This window comes from Zootermopsis nevadensis, unplaced genomic scaffold (assembly GCF_977971745.1).
Source record: "Zootermopsis nevadensis isolate Lab colony 2312 unplaced genomic scaffold, Znev_1.0 Znev_ptg000018l, whole genome shotgun sequence".
NCBI lineage: Eukaryota > Metazoa > Arthropoda > Insecta > Blattodea > Termopsidae > Zootermopsis > Zootermopsis nevadensis.
The window spans coordinates 1189806-1212434 of record NW_028259150.1 but is presented as its reverse complement, the minus strand read 5'-3'; the positions used below and the strand labels follow the sequence as shown (position 1 = coordinate 1212434).

The 22629-nt window shown below is 37.2% G+C and overlaps 1 protein-coding gene across 12 annotated transcripts in view; it reads left to right on the top strand.

The window, feature by feature from the left end:
- The window catches only part of LOC110827484 (uncharacterized), a 703936-nt gene that overhangs the window by 575960 nt on the left and 105347 nt on the right, over window positions 1-22629 (top strand). For all 12 annotated transcript variants that reach the window (XM_087351037.1, XM_087351034.1, XM_087351035.1 and 9 more), the window contains one exon: window positions 8194-8267. In XM_087351037.1, the coding sequence (XP_087207163.1) occupies window positions 8194-8267 (74 nt within the window). The remainder of the gene's footprint in view (window positions 1-8193; window positions 8268-22629) is intronic.

Below are 22629 nucleotides of genomic sequence, written 5' to 3'. Positions count from 1 at the left end.
ATCGACCATTCTTTACGACCATACTTCTATCTCAAAAAGTGCAAAGTGTTTAGGATTTTTAGATCCTTTGTCGTATATTTTGCAGTCTCAATCCAGTACAATTCCAAAGTAGCTCAAATAACTCCGCATTCATGATTATTGACTTCGAAACTGCCGGACCTCAAATCAATGAGTAATATATAGGGACATGTTCCTAGTATTTACTGGGATAATGGGAACGACCCATTCTTCAAGTGCCTGAGCACTGCGCGTCCCAACTTTTCGTTGGCTCGATCTATAGACATTCGGTAGGACTCCTTGGATAAGGGATCGACCCGTCGCAAGGCCTCTACCTGTACACAGGACAGCACAACACAGAAAAACGCGGACAAACATCCATGGCTTGAGTGGGATTCGAACCCACGGTCCCAGCGACCAAGCGGCAGAAGGCCCACCTCAGACCGCGCGGCCACTGCGGACCCTCCTAATATGTTGAATAAAAATATTTCAGAGGCCTTCAGAATTTTATCTTTCTCGTTTTTATGCTCCTCAAGAATTAAACTTCTTTCAATTTGTATCTGAATTTGATCAAAAGAGGAAGGATGCCAATGCATCTAGTAACATCTCACGTTACAAACCCTTCATATTGTGTCTTTTATTTTATGTATTGTTAAACAGGAAACCCGCTTTAAAATGCGCGTTAGGACTATTAATCATTTGACATGATATTTCAGTTCATTGTATTCTGCCGATTTCAGATCAGTTCATTGAAATTTACCTTACATTGCGTTTTAGTACGTTGTGCATGACAGGTGATATTTAATATTTTTGCGTTCTATTCCTTTAATCGTCTAGGATTGCATAAGCTTGGAGGAGACCTGCCGAATACGTTATTGCCAAACATTGAAGTATATAAAACTCAAAATAATTGTACGCTCTTACTAAAAACTGACTTTTGATATATTTTATTCTACAAGTATAAATTTATATTTCATTTGCAGAAGTTATCTCCTTAACAGTAGGAATATTTTAAGCCGCGTCGGTCAACACGGCGGGCGGAACTCATTCATTGGGGGTGTGTGCGTGTGAAATGTGCTTTGGAATATGGAGTACGTGAAGGAGGGAAGAAGGCGGTTTACTTGTAATAAGCTCTTTTAATAAGGTTGTTGTTTCTGCTGCTTCTACCCTCAAATGCCCTGTGGCTTGAGTCGTTGTATGAATACGGTTCCTTAACTTGAAAAACCTGTGTTTATTGGTAGAGAGAAAATCTCTCTAACTAGCACACGAGGAAATTAAAAAGTTTGTCTTCGTTTTTATTCATCTTCATATCATTGAAGTGAAGTGAACTGAAAATTTCTGCCCTCTACCACTGTACGGAATTACAGCGTTGCAACAAAAAATCAAAAAATGAAAAGAGGATTATGAAAACTCGTGTAGTTTCTATCAGGAAGCTACTTAGTTCTTGGATTATTTATCACCATTTCGGCATTTATGAATGCCCAGGTTCCACAATTATATTTCGCACAAGGAATATTCAGTGTAAGAATGAGGATTTGGTGTGTTTTACGTTAAAGTTCCCTGTCTTGTTGCCCACTGGAAACGTGTAAATAATTCAAACAGGAAGAGTGGTTAAAGTAGGGTTGGACCCTTCATTCATTTTTTCTGTCTTATTCGTACAGGAGGGAAACTCCACTTACGTCACCTCATTCTTAATTAATCTTTTCCTTTTTAGATATTTCTTCCCCATTTACATCAATTAATCACTGCATAGTCTACACAGTGAACATCAATTAACACTTATCGAATTCATATAGTACTCTATTCCACTGGCAGTCGAACCTAATTCTGCACTTAATACTATACTCAGAATGGCTGATAGTGGGCGTTTCAAGAATGTTTTGGAAAGTTGATTAAATTTATTGAATTGCGTATTGTAGGAAAGTTTTAATTTTTTTTTTTCGCTTTCATACTTATGATATTAAAATTACAGGACGTAAATGCATACTTAACGTTGATTAAATGGTATATCAGAGGTGCTGAATGTTTAGATCGAATAAGCCCGAGATGTAAGCCGAGGCACCACCAACACGAAAACTCACATTCCTGTTCAGATGAATTTGGTTCTCTAAAGGTGTGTGGTGTTTATTTACTATTCTGCAATTTTGCTTGAAAATCGTTGTAAATTTACTAAGCAAATTTTCGTAAGTTGGCTCTAATTCCATCTTCTCGTGACTGGGTATCCAGCATAATGATAGACTTTTTTCGATGTTAGTTTTAGCTGTCTAAACAGAAATCTGATACTGATATTCATTGTTAACCATTGACCTCCCTACCTGTACACTCCTAATGGCGGTTTCTGAAGACGAAAATATAGCTGATTATCTGAACTTTGTGCGCATTAATATGCCTTAGAGTGTAAAAAATATCTACTGGAATATTGATATTATTTTTAAAATAAAGAATTGAATAATTATTATTAAAAAACCCTAATATTGTGGTGTGATTAACGGGGATTTGCATGTGTTGAATAATATTGCACTTCTTCACTTTTAGACTAGGATTCACTATTAATTATATTTTATGATGACTCTAGACAGCAAGCAGAAAACAAACTAGCTATAGTATTAACATACAGAGTTAACAGCATTACTTCGGAATGGATACAGATGTGCACTATAATTTCGCTCCCTCGTCAAATATTTTGCTGTTCTTAAGATTTTACTTTACTAGGCATGGCTAATTGTTTAGCTACAGTTAATATCCTGTGCGTACTTTTAACCTTTTGGTTTGGAAGCTCGAAGCTTATGTAAATAATATATAAATATTTAGTCTCTACCTCAAAAGAAACACAACACGTCTCAACTGTTCAAAAAATCATTGCTGTTTACTCTAAGATTTGTATGAAAATATATATAGCTATTACTGTTTCTGTACATACGTCGATACGAAATTTATGATCTGACCTGAAACTGCAGATCACCGAAGGAAAACAAAGAAATTTTTGAAGCGATAAAGTACTAATTAATTATATTTTAAACACCTCGTAATTTAGTTATTGTTGCCAATACTTCAGTATTCTGATCTTAAGAGCTAGGGTTAACGGAACTGTTTGGAGCATTATAACCTCACTCTTCAGGAAAGAGCTTTATTCGATATAGGATTTAAGAAACCATCAAAATCAAATATTTTCTCAATCACTTTAAGACATTTCCGTCTACACCCTAAAACTCAAAAGACACTGAAAAAAATCTTTCGATCCCATCCCATCTTAGAAAATAAAAGATTGATGTATTAAAAATTGTATTAACGCTTCCCTTGTGTACGATCAGTTTTTCCTCTCTTTTATGTAGTGGAGCCATCCATGTCTGCTTCAAGTCTCGAGTGAGAAACCGTTTTGACAGCTATTGCCACGATTTGGACTCAAATTCATCCTGACATCCTTTTCTCTTCGAAGATTGTGGAGAAGATCTTCATGAGGGGCAAAGGGAGATGGAAAAAACGAGAAAAAGATTGTAGAAATTCCCTCAGAAAGAGATCTGCGCTTAAGGAAACGCCAATGGAAAACCAAACGAAGTCACACACACACACAGAGGTTGGATACTGTTCCTTCGAAAAGTGAATCATTTTCTATGAGAACAAAAACGCACGATCTATCGATCGTATGCTGAATCATGGAAAAGGGAAGTATAATAACAATCAGACGAATAGAAAATTGTCAATAATGTAACTTCTGAGTCTCGTCGTGTCTACATCGTCATCTGTAGATCTCTGTTGAACTCTACCTTCCCATTCGTGGGGGTAGCGATTAAGAAAGGGAGAACCGATATGAAATTCGTAAAGAGATTTACCACTGGTAGAAGATACAATAAATTTAATAGACCGTCAACGGAAATGGTGTTACAACGTTCTATCTAGGGTTGTAAGCTACTAAACAAACCGTATTTCATAACACTGCTTTCAGCATTAAAAACAGGATGCCTAAAAATTGCATGCATATTATTGGCATTCATTATGTAATGTAATCATGGAATTAAAATGTATTGTGATCGTAAACAAAATTTTAAGCCAATATCTAACTTTTTTTCTGAAGTTCAGTACGACTTATCTCAAAAACAATGTCGGGGGTTTCGTGAAGAAACCGGGTCTATTTTAATTTAGGTGCGTGTTTGTTTGAAGGTTTTAATTAAAGGTTCTCGTTTGTGACGTGTTTCCGTAATGCAATATTTGATTTCTCAATTCCTGTGGTTTTGTTTCAGGGTCGAATATAGTTGGAAGATGAATGGGTTTAGTAAGATGTATGTGGCGGCAAAACGGAACGATCGATCACGTGATCAGTGACTTGTATGAGTGTGTCGATGTGTCAGTTTCTCCTTCGGCTTCCCATTTCCTATATACGTTTATATTCCTGCAGTATACAGAGGTCATTTTTGTTTCCCACCACACGAATCCAACTCCCATCTTAAGGAGGCGTTGCAACAGTTGCTAAGTGACGCAGATTCTACAACTCAGACCTCGCTCTTCGTTCTGGCATCGATATAGTTTTATTAAATTCCACTGAGCATTCTGTTACCCTTTTAAGAAAAAATACCATCGGTGTTAAAACGAAATTTATATAAGTATGTTGAGAAGATCTAAGGGCGGGGCATTTACGTTAACCGTCAACCTTACTGACTCTTTGTAAAGCGAAAAATAAATTCTTCTGTCTTAAGATGGATGTCTTCTGGGTTGTTGCGCCGTGTAGTCTGATAGAAGTTTACCTACTTTTCAGAGGTCCTTGTTGCCTCCATCATCAGGGCGAAGGACCTCTGAAATGTCGGTATACTTCTACCAGACTACACGGCGCTACAACCCAGAAGGCAACCATCTTCAGACTCACTGCCGTGAAAACCTCAAATCATACGCTTTTGTCTTACTTTCATCGTTTATTGGAGCTCCACACACAGAAAAACAACAGAGCTAGCCAGATAAAAGTGTTAACCGGTTTAACGTGGTTAACATGAACCCTCCACCCACCGTCCCCTCCCCCCTAACAGTATAAAACACCTCTTCAAGTTTCAGCGGGAATGCGTTATTTTAGCTTAAGGGTGGTGCAGACCAAGGTGAACAATGTTGAATATTTATTGTTCGCGAACGTTTCTGAACTGTAGTGTTTGTAGACAATGTTGACAAACCCACGACGTCTGGAACAAAACATCTTTTTTTAGTTCTGTCGAAGATTTGATTATCTACACAGCAACGTTTATTATAATGAGTACTGAAGCTAGAAAAGAAAAGTAACGAAGTTGGCAGATAAAGACCTTGCTTAAAAAGAACGCGCAGGGTTAAGTTTGCTTGCAAATCTTAGTGTGGAAGATGGAAGTGGTTTTCAAGATTCTTAAATGACACACTACAAATATTCCCTCAAGTCGTATTGTAGTGTTTTATTAAGAAGATTGTTTTTCTTCTGGGCTGTTGCGACGTATAGTATGGTAGATATCCACCAACGTTTCAGAGGTCATGCTGCCTCCTTCATCAAAGCGATGATTATTCATACACGGCGCAACAGCCCAGAAGACAGCAATCTTCATACTCACCGCTGTGAAAAACTGAAATTCTATACAGTGTTTTACTAAATTTAACATTTGTTGTTTGGACCACTGGACATCCATACTTTCGTGCTGAAATTGATCCACGTTTCGATATTATTTTAATTATTTACGTAACGTTGTTAAAATAAGCTGAAAGTATGCAGGATATATATTCCTAAGTATATATTCCTTTTCTGAATCTACTCAGTGTACTCCGATTGATTTTGGTGTCGGATATATACTCTGTAACATATTGAGCGACTTCTTATCTTTATTTCAGTGTAAGTTCTGCTCTTCGTGAAGTTAAAATGGAAATTTATAAAAATATTTGGTTTATTTCTTAAAATATTTACGCATGACACACAATATGCATCTTGTTAAGGCCTGCACCTGTTTTATGGAACAATATTTTGATATGATACGCGTACATAGATCCACATGGGCGGTTTAATTGATTGTCGTAAACAACGATGTGGATAGGCGTAATAGAAAAGGTAAGACGATTTATTGAGGAGCGATAATCCAAAATCCAAGTCAAATTCAAACCAACTACATGTATAACGAAATACATGTAAATTATGTTTATGGCTGTGTTTTAATTGATGTTCCCTATTGGTATCTGTGTAAGATAATATATTTTAACTATAGTAACTTAATAGTTCGCTATTGGAGAAAGTAGTTTGATTTCTATTGTTCTTTTAATCTACTCTCCAAGTCAATAAATCAAAATTATTTCATGGAATTGCCAGTCTCATTGTCGGATCAGATCAGTAGGACATCTGTTTGCTAATGCCATGACGTTGTTGTTAGTTGTGGGCTTAAGAAAATGTCTTGCAAACTGCCTATTAAGTCGTTAATGGTTCATTAATGCCAGTTGGTTCATCTCTCAGTCCATTAAGAGGAACATTAAATGAGACTTCAACAGAATTTCCCGCTCAAGCCCGAAATGTGTCACTTTAGCAAAAGGAAAAAAGATCGATCTGTAATAAATAAATGATTGACTTGCACGTACTGGTCTCTTAAACATCCAGCAAAGACTTCTCCCTCTTCGAAAAAGTAACAGATCTGTATTAGGGTTTATTCTCTCATGTATAAGATTTTAACTATCTCTTGCTTTTGCTCGGTTGTTCACGAAATACACTGTCGTCATTTGCATTAGATAAATGACTTATTTTATAATATAAATAATAGTATTAGAGTCAAATTACGATAAAGATGGCTGTCTTCTGTGTTGTAGCCTCCATCATCAGGGTCCTCCTGCCAGACTACACGGTACTACAACCGGTACTTATCGCCGTGATAACCTCAAATCATACAAATTATATTGAATTTACATGCACAGACTTGGATGATACACCATTTTAATAGTGTATTTTTTCCGCGAAAGGTGGTTCTTGAACACACAATTTGATAATATGACATAACATAGGCTTGTGTTACGAGTACCTCACTGCAGTATTAGAGCAGATATAGATGTTTGAGAACAAGTGGCAAAGAGAAAAATGAATTAATTTTGGGATGAAGGAAACTTCATAATTTGACCTCTGGGTTGATCAAATCAATGAAGATGAGAAGGGCCGGAAATATAGCTAACGCATGGGGAGGATTAAGGAAGCATCCGACATTTTCTTTAAGAAACTTTAAGGAAATGGAACACTTGAGATTCCTAGACGTAAATCAGATTATAATATTAAACTGAATCTTAACTATGGTGTGAGAAATGTCTGGATTTAATTAGCGCAAAGTGCTGTCCAGTGGTTGGTTGTGTTGACACGGTGATGAACATCGATTTGCAGAACAGCGTGGACAATACGACTACAGGTTGAGCACAAAAGAGTAGTGACGATCATAGTTAAAGTATATTTGTAACCGGAATCCCCAGTAGTAGGGACAATAATTAAGGTTCCTCGATGGATAATTACTCTATCGTTCATCTTCATTTATAATCATCGTATAATCCTACAGTCTTCATTGCTTTCTCTTAACATATAAACCTAGACCTTCCTCTCTTTTTCCAGCATTTATTCTCATCGTTCTCGGTCTACTGTCTAGTTTTTGGTTCTATCTCATTCAATCCCCGAAACTAGTTATTTCCTCCTGCAGTTGGTAACCATGTAAAAGCACACTAGCGGGTTATCTGTCAGTTTTGCGATCGTGAGGACGTCGGGTCGTTACAATATGTGACTGTATAAGTTTAAAAATTAAAATATATGTCCCTAAAATTAAAATAATAACTAACTCTGCTTAATTTATGTTTATGTTTCATGTTGTACTAATTGCACTTTAAATACTGATCTTGCTCTGTGATCCTTTTATTCGTAAAACACAAGTTTAGCTATAGGCTAATGATTACATGTTTGTTGTCACTATTTATTTTATATCCTGTAGTGCATATCAGATATATTTATGTTATGGGCACGATGTGATCGCGGGTCTTAATCTCGCTCTAGCACGCATGCGTACGGACCTGCGTTTTCTTATTATGTCTTGTGACTACAGATGCATTTGAACATGCTGAAACCCATCCAAAGAACCCTACATCGTGCTTACATTCATTGTCCCAGAATTAAATTGGGGGTGGAGTAGTCTAGAGTTATTGATCCCTGAAAATACAAGAAGAATAAGAACTGTCTTTATTATATGACAGGTGGATGAGAAGACGCGGCCAATAACGAGAGCAGGGCGCATTCAACAGCCGGTATCAGCAACAGAAGATCAAGGGTAAGTTCAGAAAAGTATACAGATTTTTTGCGATAATAATATCTGGCATTTCTTAAAATACGGACTTTTTATATGCTTAGGTCTGCCTGTTTTCCACACTGAAATGTTCTTGAACTCTCAGAATACTCCTGGACTATGTTAATATGCCGCACACAGAATGTGGAAGGATTATACGAGAAGTAATGATAAATAAGACATTTTTCGTTTTATTATTTGTAGGATCCTATTCCGCATAACCAGCAACTTCTCTGGCGTTTACGTAAAATACATTTTTCCAGGATTCTTGCATTCGAATGATTAAAAGTCATTTCAATTTAAACATTTTCCCGTTTTAATTGAAAACACTGCGTTGTAATTAGCTACAACGAAATTGATATACGTTCAGTCTTCCTGGATCCATCATATGTACTCGTGATTTGTATACGTCTTGAATAAATGACATTCTCTAGAAACTGACAATAAAATATCTGCATCACGTGATTTAACACCGATTAAAATTTCCCCTAATAGACAAGACTGCAAAGGTGTACTGTGCGTAGGACATAAAATTTTCAAAAGTGTTCTTTACGCCACTTTTGAAAGGTGTGGTATTAAATAATTCCTGTGACCACTGATAGATAGTAGTTCGACTGGCTGATCGATATGACAGACGGACAGACTTGACGTACAGTTTAATCATCCACTGATAGATGCCAGCACGATCATTCAGTTTAAATACGACTGTCCCACTGCGGGACAAACACCATGGGTGGTCTAGTCTAAGGCAGGTTTAAAGCTACACGTGTAGTTTGTTCACTATAATTGGCCACCCCTGGACAGTTATAAGAAAGCCAAATCCATATGTTGAAAGACCTGGAAAGGCAAAGCATGTGGTATCATACCCAGGGGTAGGAGAGAGTGAAACCTCAGTTAAGTCCAGGACCGGATTGAATTCTGGAATTGCAAACCCGGGCGTGGGATAGCCACTGGGAAAAGTCCCGTGGGTGTGCCTAGATCTTTGGGGTGACAGGCCCGTAGTGCCATAACCCGGAGAGTGGTGGCGCCAGGAGTGGCCAAGCCTAGTGCAAGGCCATTGATTTTGAAAACTGGGAAGCATGCTAAGGGGAGCAAGCCTGGGGTACAAAACCGAGGGCTCCAAAACCATGGAATGGCAATTCAGGTAGATTAAGCCTCGCTTGAGCAAACTCCGATGGTTGTAGCCCCGGAGGGGGGAGAGCCCCGGTATTGCAACCCCGAAGCTAGTTTAAGATCTAAGGGGAATCCCTGCGGATGTCGAAGCTACGAGGGTCCGCTCTCGGGGGTTGCTTGCCGAAATACACAACAGAAATCTAGACGTACATCTTGAAATAATAATCGCATTAAAATTATTAACAATCATATAATAATTTTTTCTCATAAAATCATGGTTAAATGACGTAACTTAAAACTATCATTGTCATTAATCATCATAATTTAATAATAATCGGAATTAACATCATCTGTTGAATGTGATATCAAACATTTCAAATGACTACTGATAGATGGTGGCACGATGTCGTCATTTGAAAGACAGGATAGACTAACAGACGGACAGAAGGTGCCTTGTTATTCTGTTTTACTAAAGCGTTAAAAAAGATCTGAATAAGAACAACCACCTTCACAAAGGACTCGTTTTGTCGAGAGTACGAATTCTGCCATTTCAGTATCTCACTCACTTGAAACATAATTCCAGATGACAGGGTATTTTCCTTTTTGCCCACTTTTCTTGAACAGACGGCTAAAAGGTTCGGTAAATTCCAGTCTTTTTGTGTCTTGTTTCCTTTCTTTGTAATTAAACTAGAAGGTTTTAAGGATAAATAAGACAATATGTTACCCTGTGCATATTTGCATTGTTCTTAGGCTCTCAGGCTATTACTATGATGGTACTCCAAAACACATTAAAACTTAAAATTCTCGAAGTTGAATCCCTTCGTTGGAATATGTGGTGATTCCGAGGAAATTTACGTAGGACATATACTCAAAAAAGTAGACTAAAACGGAAAACTAAATTAATAACTGTATTAAATTAAAGATTGGCTACGAACTTGCGGCAATAATAATTGCACTTACTGCATGTGACGTTATTCGATTTTGTACCCACAATTTCAATAGCTGATAATTTATTTTTATATAAAAGGTAATTAAGTCAAGAAGAATTAGATGGGGGGGACATGTAGCGTGCATGGATGGGACAAGAGGTGTGCACCGGATATTAATTGGGAAGCATGAGAAGAAGAGACCGCTGGGGAGACCTAGACGTAGATGGAAGGATAATGTCAGGCGGGATCTATGGGAGATAGGAGTCGAGGGAGATTGGATTTTGTTGGCCCAGGACAAGGACTGGTGGAGGGCTTTGATTAATTCGGTGATGAACCTTCGGGTTCGGTAAGCCATCTAGTTGGTTAGGTAAGTAACTTCAACCCCTTCAAATAATTTAATGCTTTTATAACTAAGAGTTTTAGAAACAGGAATGTGGTAATGTAAGACACCAAACAGACGGCATTGTGTCTTCGAGATAGAGGATTATACTAGTTCAAAATGTTAATAACACGTGTTTTAATTACAACGCGTATATAAGAAAAGAGCTGTGTAATACTGCCGTAAAGTGAAAAGTAAAATTACAATTTGAACAAAACTGTAAAGGAATGACTAATAGGTATTTTTCTCATTGATTCCTTTTACTGTTAGAGACACAGAAAAACGCGTTTGACCAAATGCCTTCGTTATAAGTTTTTAGGAAAATAACACCGACATTTCATTGTCCTGTACAGACTGTGTTCCTCTTTGTCCTTTTGCAATGTTTGAGCCCAAATATGTTATAAACTACTTGAGATATGAATAGTTGTTGAGCACTTACAAGCAATGGGGTTGTTTTTCGTTACTACTCTCTCGGTCCTGTTTGCTGTATGACCGAGAAGGTACCTCCTGTAATATCTGGAGCCTAGGTCTCGTACTGCCTTGTATTAAGTCAGAAACGAAACTATTAAGGCGAGTTCCATCCACTCCACATTACAATCAGTGTATTAGAGATTGAGAACTGAGAGGGTTTCTCTACAGTGCAGGGGAGGAAAAGCAGAAGTAATAACAAGAAGCCGTATAAAATAACTTGTTCGCGGAATGTGATATAATGTGATGTCGCACGACTTGTAGGTGTTTTTACTTTAAAACCATGATACCTAACAAGAAGTCTGCTGCAAATGATGCATGGGTTCCATTCCTGCTGTAGCCACCAGCTAGGGAGAGGCAGACAATAAAAAGTAAGGAAAGGCGAAAAGGGAGAATTGCATAAATATGGTCGTATTTCTCTCGTCAACTCCGCTGCTGCCACATGGAAGGGTGGAAGGAGAGTGGGTGGAAAAAGAAACCGGAGATGAAGGCAACGATAGTAGGAAAGAGAAAGATGATTGTAGGGAAGAAGAAAAACTGATGACTAATTTGTCCAAAATTCTCATCGGAGAGAAAACAGCATTGCGATAAGACAGAAGGACATGCGCCATGTTGTTAAGAAGGGGACGAGTGAGAGGGTAAAGTCAGTTGGTCGGGGGAGGGGCGGTGGACGGTGGAGGAAGGAGTGGAAAGGAATGAGGAGACCAAGCTGTTGGTTTCACTCCGTTTTTAGTCTGATTTACCGTGTAGCAGATATCACTTAGAGAAAGAGGGAATGGTTTTTGGGTTATGAGAGTGACGGAGAAAGAATGGAGTACTGGGGGGATTGAGATGGATGCTGTAAGGGGGAGAAATGGCTCAGAAACATAACTCACCTTTGCCCCGGTTCCAAAGTTTTTAAAAGGTATAAAGTCCCTCTTGTTGTTCGGCAGTCTCTGGCTAAGAAAGGTGCGTGGAGACGTAGTGATTGGAAGGAAGGTTTCTTCTGACAAAAGGAACTCAAGGCGGTAGGTAACCCACATACAGCAGGTCATATACCAGCTTTATAACGGAGGACTGCTGTAAAGAACGTAAGGAAACAAAAAATAAGAAGTAGTTGTGATTGGTTCTTGTCATGTTAAATGTAAACTCTTGAAGAACCTCTTTCTGGCACACATTTCCGGTGTGGGCAACTTAAATTTTTGTAAGGAATCTTACTGTTTTGGGCCCTAAAGATTCTATATTGCCGGACCCCGTACGTCCGCTTTACCTTCACGTTGTCTCGTAATTCAAAATTCACAACGTAATTTAATGGCGGCAACTTCATGGATACATGTGCAAAGCATGTAGTTCAAACAAATATTTGTTAGGCTTACTGCCTTAAATGAGGGCTAATAATTGACGTCTTATGAAAAGCTTAGGCCTGTACGACGAAGGAAAGCAATAGGATTCATAATGCAGCTGCAAATTGGGTTTTTTCTCGCGCACCTCACAGAAATATGCCTTTCAATGTGGAAGTTTTATCCACATTCAAATAATAAAACATAAAACTAAAATTTTGCTTTGTTGCAAATAAAATATTAACTGTTATTTTGGGTCTGTAAAATCACATTTTGTCTCATTTTGGTAAATATATTGATTCACATCCATAAACAATAAAAGTTCAGTCTCAACCCCTTGAAGCGAAATCTCGTTCACATACCGTGTAAAAATTCTGTTGCCAACACTAAGAAAACACAACACTTCATTACGAAAATCAATTAGTTGATGCTGTGTAGGGAAGGAAGAAATGAGAATAATACGAAACCCATAAATACGCTAAGAGAACAGTGAGCCGAGTTAGATCGTAAAAACAAGTGGTACATATAGTAACCACTGAGTTTTAAGTGGTTGTTTTAATTTCCTTGCAGTCGGCTATTCTACAAAGGAAATATAATATTAAAATAGTTATTGTTATTATCTCTCTGGCATTTTCATTATACGAGAAGTCAATAAATAGTTTTAGGGTATTCATTTATGGATTTAAGTTTAAGATTAATTTTTTCTTCTCGGTTCAACCACAAGTTTTTACTACAAATCTCTTCATGTATTTGGTTTCTCACTGCAGTAAATATTTTGATTGTAGTCTGGGTTGTGACCCATACTACAATCAAAATATTCTTGTAAGTCGTACCAAAGTTTCGGAGAAAATATTACTCCCATCTTCAGGCTTCGTTGTTGATGTGATTGGTGACATAAACAACATGGTCGTTATTTCTTTCTTCACTCCTTTCTTTCTTAATATCTCTCATAACAATAATTTCGATGTAGTTGATTGTTATAAAATTTGAAATTTTTTCGGAGTGTGGCACTTTGGGTTATGACTTAATCTGGTATTTAATGTGGTTACTATCCATACGTACAGAATATAATCTTCAGTCTAATAAGAAGTTATTTATACACTGTCACAGAAAAGTAAAGAAATCTAATTTAATCAGTGAGAACCATACTCCAGATTCGCCTTGTCAGTATTCCGACAGCCACTTTTTCGTTCGATGCAATTCTCTTTCCCCTTGCTGTCCTTTATTGCAAAGAAAATTTCCAACGCTTCTGAAGTCTCAATCCGGCCAAAATTCCCTCCATCTTGATATGCCAGGCATTAAGGAGCTCTTCTTACACTGCTGACTCCTGCATAAACCCGGGGATTTCTCCTCGCTGCTCAGTTGGTGCCGTAAATCAAGCAAACATATATCACCTGTCCCCCAATAAATCAGTGGCACGCCGTGTTGGCGACCGTGCGCCGATTTAGTAGCAAGTCGCGGCACTCGCTGCAATCATGCGTGGAAAAAAGGCGTTGGCCCTCTTAGCTTGTAATAGTTACTTCAAACTCCATATATAATGAAACAGCAGGTTTCATTTAATACAAACTGAATGCAAGGCACCACGTATCCTGTAAATTTACAGCACAGATATTACTGGTAATGTAATTCTGATATCGTAAAAGATATTCGAAATTGTTTGTCCCGGATATGTTTTAAATATTCTTCACAGATGTCGACACCAATCGACTACTTTGACCGGTCACAACGGCTGGGTGATCTCAGGTGTTTTACTCCTTGTGCCTTTCCGAACATTGTGATTTCCCGGGGCTCTTTCCTTTGTACAATGAATCGTTTTCATTGGGCTCTGATTCTTTCAAGGAATTGTTGTTTTAAAATTAATTCTAAACCTGAATAACGCATAGTACATAATCCACCAATGAATACTAATTCGAGATTCAGTTTGCTTTTTGATGCCATATTCAGATGTACAACGATTCTCTGCCATAGCATTGAAGTTCAAGATCGAGTGGTTGGCAGTCCTGCTTCGTATTCTGGAAGTCGTACATTAAAATCTAGACTTAAAGACAGTTATAGTTGGGCCACAACCGCTTCCTTCCACATACTTTCCAGTTCAATATTTATTAACCATCATTTGTTCCAACGATATATAGCCTGGTCTGATCTACTAACAGCGTCGTTAAATAAACAACAAACAAATCCAGTCTCTGTCGAATTATGAACCTTTAAATACTTAACTTGTGTACTATCCGCTACACGTCTGGGGTCACTAATATCAAAAAAAATATTTTATTACGACACTCAATAGCCTGAATACGGGAGTATCTCAAATTCTCGAACCTCTTTCGTAATAAAATATGCTTAAAATTAACGATTTCATTCACCGTTGTGGTGTAATTTAGAAGTATATAATACCACGCTTTTCTTGATTTTAGTCTTGTCCTAATTATTTTCATCAATTTCTTCCTATGTGTTACTGTTTATCTCAGGTACGAATTTTTAATTATTCAAACAGTTTAAAATAGTTTAGTTCGAACATTTTTCTATTCTTCATTTCATAGCTTATTATTCGTTTACCAACTGAAGGAAAATGAGATGTTCGGAATGCATTGCACGTTTCTTGGAAATTAGGATAGCTTGCAGAACACTAATTGGAAACAAGACGGTAATAGGTGTAGGTGGGAATATAATATTAAAATTTATCCCAAAGAAAAAGGCTAAAAATATATGAACTGGATTCAACTGGCTCAGGATAATGTACAGTGCCTGGCTATCTTTCTGCAATAATGATATTTGCGTCAGCGAACAAAACGGATTTCCTTCACGATTCTTATTTTCTCCAATGGGTCATGCCAGAGTCACGTAAGATGAAGATACCAACCCCTCTCGATTTTTATGCACTAATCAGTGTAGAATGAGAGTTGAGGAATAAATTGTACACGTACCCTGGAGCTAGATCACCCTTAGTTACTCCACACAACCCCTTTCTCATCCCTACATATCCGACAGGCACCCACTTCTCTTTACTTTTTTTTCCTTGAGCTGGAGTATGAATTAAAAGTTTTAATTTTAGGAGCACTGAGCACCATTCTCTACCATTTCCGTGTTTTTTTCATCCAGTATTACATTTATCTGTAAGTCTCTTTCTCTCCGTCGAATCGATATGAGTGTAGTAGAATTAGACGATTAAGCACAGAAAGGAAAAGGAAACATTTTTCGAATCGTCGTCGTATTCCTACACTGCCTGCTCTGATGCAATGGTTTGAAATCTTGCCGGCAATTTAAGTGATCAGGACATCAGAATTGTCATTGAAATGAAGCCAATGTGCTTCTGAAAAACGAATTTAAAATTGTTCACTCCCTTTTTATGGCAGGTCGTACCAGTGATTATGATTTCATATGTAGCTCTGTGACGGAAAGTAAAGCCTGAATATACATTTATGTAATTTATGATTCATAAAAGATGAAGTGTCTTAAGAATAAAATATAATTCAACACAAATTTATGTTCTTCATGAAATTAAGTACAGAAAAACATTTTTAAGGTCATGCTATAACTGATCTAGAATACTGTAGACCTACCTTTTCATTTTTTTTTCAGAAACTACATTTTAGTGCATGAATAACTAATTCTGAACCAGGATTTTACGTAAATCTTTATTCATAACCTTGATGAAAGGACATGAATTCTTTTCGTGTTCTTTTGGGCTGTGATCCCCTTAAGCTTGTGGTTGATTACCAATGTTTTGGAGGAGTGTATCGCCTCCATATTTATTTGCAATCACCTACAAAACTACGCGGCGTCAAAACCTAGAAAATCACAAATCAAGTATTTATCGCCGTGAAAACATAAAATGCATTCAGAATATCTTAAAAGAAAATATTTAAAACTATGATGTTCAGGAATCAGATTAAAGAATAGAATAATAGGCAATTCACTTATTGAATTATAGCAATTTTTATTGCTTACACTGGAATCAAGAAGCCTGCCTTTGTAAAATTTAACTTTTAAAATGATTTATCCTTTAAGATATCTTAATATGATGCCGCTTAACAAGGAACTTAATAACTTGGACTCTTCCCCGAGTATTGTTAGGACATTAACGCGGGCTTGATATGCAGCATAGACGATGAGACAAGAAATCAATAAAATTATTTGCCAAATACTTGATACAAAGAGATCATTTGATGTGTCGAAATAGAATTGAAATAAACGTCGATAAACATTTACCAGGCTACACGGCGCTACAACTCAGAAGACAGCCATCTTTGTACTCACCGCCGTGAGAACCGGAAATCTCACTTAAGTGGAATGACTGCTTTTTGTTTGGGACAAGTTTCTCCGAAAGATTTGTAATTTTTATTGCTTTCATAAAATACAATAGTCTCATAAATTATAATTTACACTATTTGTACATGGGAAGAATCCAAATGAGGTTCCGTTGCGCTGATACTTTTACGTTTTAATAACATATTACGTAATCGCACGCCGTATAACAACAAATTGCTATAGCGCAGCATTTTTGTGGCCCACTGTAGCAGCGAATTTCGGTGACCACTGACCTGTCATAGGCAGGCAGGAAGGTACACTTCAATCAGAGATCTGAAGCTGCCGAGACTCTGTAGTTAGGGTCCACAGTAAATTAGCGTTCGTGATTCTCTTATACAACTTTATTCCACCACTCTTTTCAGAAAACACAATTTATAGCGAATTAGAAATAGAAAGGGAGTAGGAGAATGATTGTAGCTACAGATTGAGAAGGAAATAAACCACCTTTTCGTATCCACCCCTTAACTCATTTCCCCCCATTCATTAATTGGTTGCTTCGTGCTTCAAAGCAAATGTCGGCTAGGAGGTATTTAAGATCTAGTCATTTTACCCATTGGGATAATTAAGGCAATATATTTCTTTGACGTATGAGAGTAAAAATTGGCGTCAGTCCATTCATGGTCTGCTACCTTGTTGTCTTAACACTGATCATTATGTTCGGAATGTGTCGATTTCTTTCTTATTGTGTAATATTTGTTAATTCTAGTGTTTTCAGTTTTATCTCTCGGTCTAAATGGTAATTCACAAAAAGAAGTACTGATTTCTTGAATACAGAATTGGTGTTGTTGGTTGTAATGAAAGGACAGTGGACTAGAAATCGAAAAAAAATAGAGTAATGGGAATAACCGAGGAGCAACGCAGTTTTTTCCCATAAATGAAGACAACAGAATCAATCTATGCCATAAAATAAAGCCACGAATGTTCCAGGATGTATCTCACACACACACGCACACTTCATGTGTCAATATTTGTAAGTGTGTAAAGTAACGTAAAATACGTTATGTAACATTTGGAATTTTCTTTGAACATGTCGATGCTAGTGTACTGAGTGGCAGAGATATGTATACCAGTAGTTCGATACAGGTGCCCTGAAGATGGAGACAGTATATTCTCCAAAATATTGGCTTCTACCTGCAAGTCCACACGTTGACACAAGGCAAAAGACCACCATCGACAAAAAACACACAAGGTTCAGACCTTTGTCGTAACACGTTTCCATTGATGTCATTTAAAGCAGTTGTAGATTAACATGGCTGCAGCTCTTGCATTAACCTTAAGGCAGTGGTTCCTAACCAACCATCAGTTGTATCGCGAAGTATGCCGCGATGCTGTATTTACTGGTTCTTTCTTATTCTCAATCCCCTCCCCCTCTTCCTATACTCCGCATTAGACAGAGAATAAAATAGGGTATAATCCACATTTTTAGCATAAAGTAAAATTGTTAACCTTTGTAGATTTTAAATGAAATAATGTAAAACGAAAGTCTTTTTTTTTAATTCGTGTTGTGCCAAACAAAACATATTAACTAAACAACTCCAATGAATAAAGTCCTTCTTGAGTATCTGATAATCGCTGTACTAATCAAAAAATGTCCGCCTTTAATAGAAACAGAATATTCTATTCAGTGTTCACAGGAGCCCTCTACAGGTGCCTATACTGAGCGACATAAATCTAGTTCAAACACTCCTACAATATTTCTTTAACATAATTTTATTATAAGCCTTCTATTTACGAATAGGTCTTACGAATGGTCTGTTGTCTTCAGAATTTCGAACCAAACCTCTTATATTTTATCTTCATCACACTTGCTACATGCTCCATCCATCTCACCCTCCTTTATATGATCATCCTAATATTATATGTTGATTTTGCCCCATCATAGTTATTATTATTATGTCGGCTTTAAAGTATCTGTTTTCCTTCATTTTGCATTGAAATCTCCTTATAATACCTTCATGTGGACCCTAGGTAATTTATAAAGCACGTGGTCCGATTTGTCACAAAGCGCTTTTTCGAAATATCACTTTTATTTTTAGTTGGGGCATGCGTATTCTGAACAATATCACAACAAACGACCTCTTTGTTTCATACGGAACAAACTATCGATAACTATCTCTACCCTCTTAATCGCTTATATAATTCGTTTATGAACGAAAACGTCTGTCCATAAATTACGAACAGAACTTTCATTTTTTTTGATTCAATACCACCTTTCTCCCATCTGACCCATTCTGCTCTCACCAAATCTTATTTACACTTCGTTAATTTTCTTCGCTGTCCTTAAAACGAACTTGGCCTCATCTACTTCTGACTTTCAGAGTTCCATATGTTACGTCCATTTTTATTGCTTACATTATAATTACTAGTCTTAAGTCCGAGAACCTCTGTCACAATTCTTAACTTTCTGGTTTTATGACACGTAGTTGTCATACGGCATTTCAGCTTCCGTACTGGAGGAACACCTCTTTCCGTGTGTCCCCCAACTGTTTATTAAATATATTTGCGTATACCCTCCATATCTGAAGGCTGTATCCAACATGTATCTTGAGGATGCACAATGCTGCGGTGATAGGGACCTTCTTAACGTGGGAAATTATTGTAAAGAAAATAATTATAAAAAATAACAAGCAAAATGGAGCTGCCGGCCGGGCCTATGACATACAAAATGGGAAAAAGGCAGTATGCAATACACCACGATTGTTCTTACAGTAAAGTATGCATTTTCAATATTAGAATGTGAATTTCGTAACAAGCAGTTTTTGCCGTTAAAATACTTATCGTCAAATCGAAAATATTTTAAATTGTCTTTCCTGCGTTAATCTCACATTTAAAAAATGGTTTTTCCCCAGCAGGCATGAGTAGGACTTGCGTTCAAACCTTCATATGGTTAGATTAATATTATTGTTTAGAAAATAATCTAGATGAAACAAGACATGTATTCCTGTCTGTGTAAAAGCACGGTAAAATCAAGAATAATAGTCGCAATAAATAATAATTTTAAAAAAATCTGGCTTTTAGTTCCCCCCTACAGTTGAAATACAACGACCAGGATGGTGTTATAGATCACGTCTAAAATTCACATATTTCCCTGAAGTCCTCCATATTTTTAACCATACCTCCACATCTACCCTATTATTGTAAAAAAATCTGGAGAAGACAAAAAAGCAAGTAGAATGTGTTCACATATTTTCACACTCAGATACAGCTCCAGAGTGGATACGGAAAAGTCCTTCTGTCGACGTGATGGCGGTCAACAACAGACACATACAAAAAATTCCATGCATTAATTACCATTGCTACGAAATTGGAATTTCGTGTCGGGACTGTGGACGTCTCAATGCTCCTGCAGGGTAGGATGTAGATGTCCTGTGACCGGACGGTCCGATCCGTGGTCTCTTCCTGCCCTCCTCCCGCGTCGTCAACTCCTCTTCTCTCCTCCCTTCGCTATTTAACGTCTATACGTTTTCCTCTTCCTCTTTAATTGTGAATGTCATCACCTGAATTGAAAAAAAATAGTCTGCATTCTCTCAGAGATGGTCTAATATGTCGTATATTACAGTCAGGGGTAGCCAACTTACATTTTATTCAGGATCGTACACTTTCCTTCTTCTCGTACTTCGTGTCTAAAATTTACCTACAATATAACCTTGAATAAACTACTCTAAAAATCCTAATATAATTACATGTATACATTGCTTTCTTTCCTCTATTGTAGGGATTTCTACAGACATATCCGTTCCGTAACGTCTTCGAATGAGATCCTGTTTAAAAAAAATGGAATTGAGCTCCGAATTCAACTCCCTACCATAACGCCAAATGTTGATGTCAGCGTTGTCTACTGCAAATAGTACAAGGAGTGTCTGAAGAAAATTCGTGTCATTTATAAAATTCTTAGAAACGAATAATCTGTATAGTTAAGTGAATAGAATTTTGTACTTGTTGGGATAATTTAAGATGAATCTATAATATTCATTATATAACTGACTCCATGGATCTTAGTTCTTCTTGAGAAGCTCATAGTAGTTTAGCTAGTCAAAGAACTCCTCGACCTTCATGGATCACTCAGGTTCATTTCCGTGTACAGAAGAGGACGCTACTGGTCCCTGTCTTGAGACATGAATCCATTCAACACCCTCTCACATGAAAATGCATTCTGATTGTATGCTCTTATTTACGCCCGGATCTTCAGAGTGATTTCTTTCCTCTAAATATTCCGACAAAAATTCTTTGTTCACTTATAATCTCTTCTAAGTGTCATTCACCACCCACCCTCCTCGTCCTCTTTTCCTTCATTGCCTTAAGAATATAATGCTAAAAAGTAAAAATTATGTAGATCTTGGGTATGCACTTGTCTTGATTATTTCTGAATATAGGAGTTCTGGTTATGTGGGCATACCACCTGAAGTCACTGAAGCTGATTATGTAGTCTTCGAGTAGTATCATTTATTTTATTTTAATCTGTGGACAAATAGGCCTATATGGGAGGTAAATTTTAAATTAGAAATAACATTTTCATTCTTCTTATAATTCTTCTCCGCTTCATGGGATAGGCATGAACATTTTTATTACCGTCTAAAATTATTATTTTTGTACGTGTTTGAACACACTTAATTTGACAGGTGCTTCAGCATTGTAAGCATAAGTATTACAAACCAAATATCGCGTCAGACGTCTGTCGTCTTCGATAAGAAAGACTTAACTTTGCTCAGCCGATTTAAGGTGAGTGATTCTGGGACCTTCAAGTTCCACCCCTGTGCCAAACGTAAACGCCGCATTACAATATTCCCCTTGTATATATCTCTCTTAGGTCTTTTCACGTGTCACGTTACCTCAAACCCTTTAACGCGTGACATCCCCGGGTTCTGTCTCATCCCTTCATCTCAGCTGCCTTACATGTTCCCGGGATGACAGAGATGAAAGCGCAGCGAATAGGGTGTGAATAATAACTCGGTCGTCCCCATCTTTCAGTGTCCACCTCACGCCCTGTTTGCCACTGCCAGCAGAGAGGAATTCATTTCCACATACAACAAGGACATCATCTATATACATATACTGTCGGCTTCTGCTTCTCATCTGACCGCCGCAAATGGAGAGTGGCGTGTACCTGTTAAGAGCTGTGCCGTTTCAAAATGTCATGCCAAATAGCTTATTGTTCCTGTTCTAATTCCCATTTTTCACTTATTTAAAAACACTTCTCTAGTTCCCCATTCAATAAAGGCAGTTTTCACTTCTTGCTGTCGTAAAATTGAAGTATAAATTTGTTCAAAGATTACGGACGACACATAAAGCAATTGTTAAATTAGTTTTAAAAATTTCAGAAAATAGTGGATAAAGATGAATTTGACTTATGTTTGAAAACCGAATTTATTTTATGATAATTTAAATACGTGACAAAGTGATTGATTCACGTGTTACTTCAGTCTTTAATTAAGTATGCATTTTAGCGTGCTGATGCGAAGATAAAATGTTGATTCATTTTTCTTCTCATACAGTAACGCAACTCACCGCTTATTGAATATTCAGAGTTCGATGGCTTTGGAGACTGACAATCATTACTTAATTCCCCATGTCAACTGTTACAGCAAGGCTGGTACTGGCTTCCAATCTTTAACATATGTATGAATCAGTTTTTCTGGTCTGATGAAATGATAATGCACTTGCTTTCTTTCCGAATTTCCTATTTGATCCTGTTGCAGAAATTAACATTAAGTAGCATTAAATTAACTCTACAAAACATGGTGTTATGAGAAATTAATAATATCAGATTCAGCAGAATTTTACGTTCGAAGTTTGCATGGTTAATTACCCCACTTGTAATCAATATTAGAAAA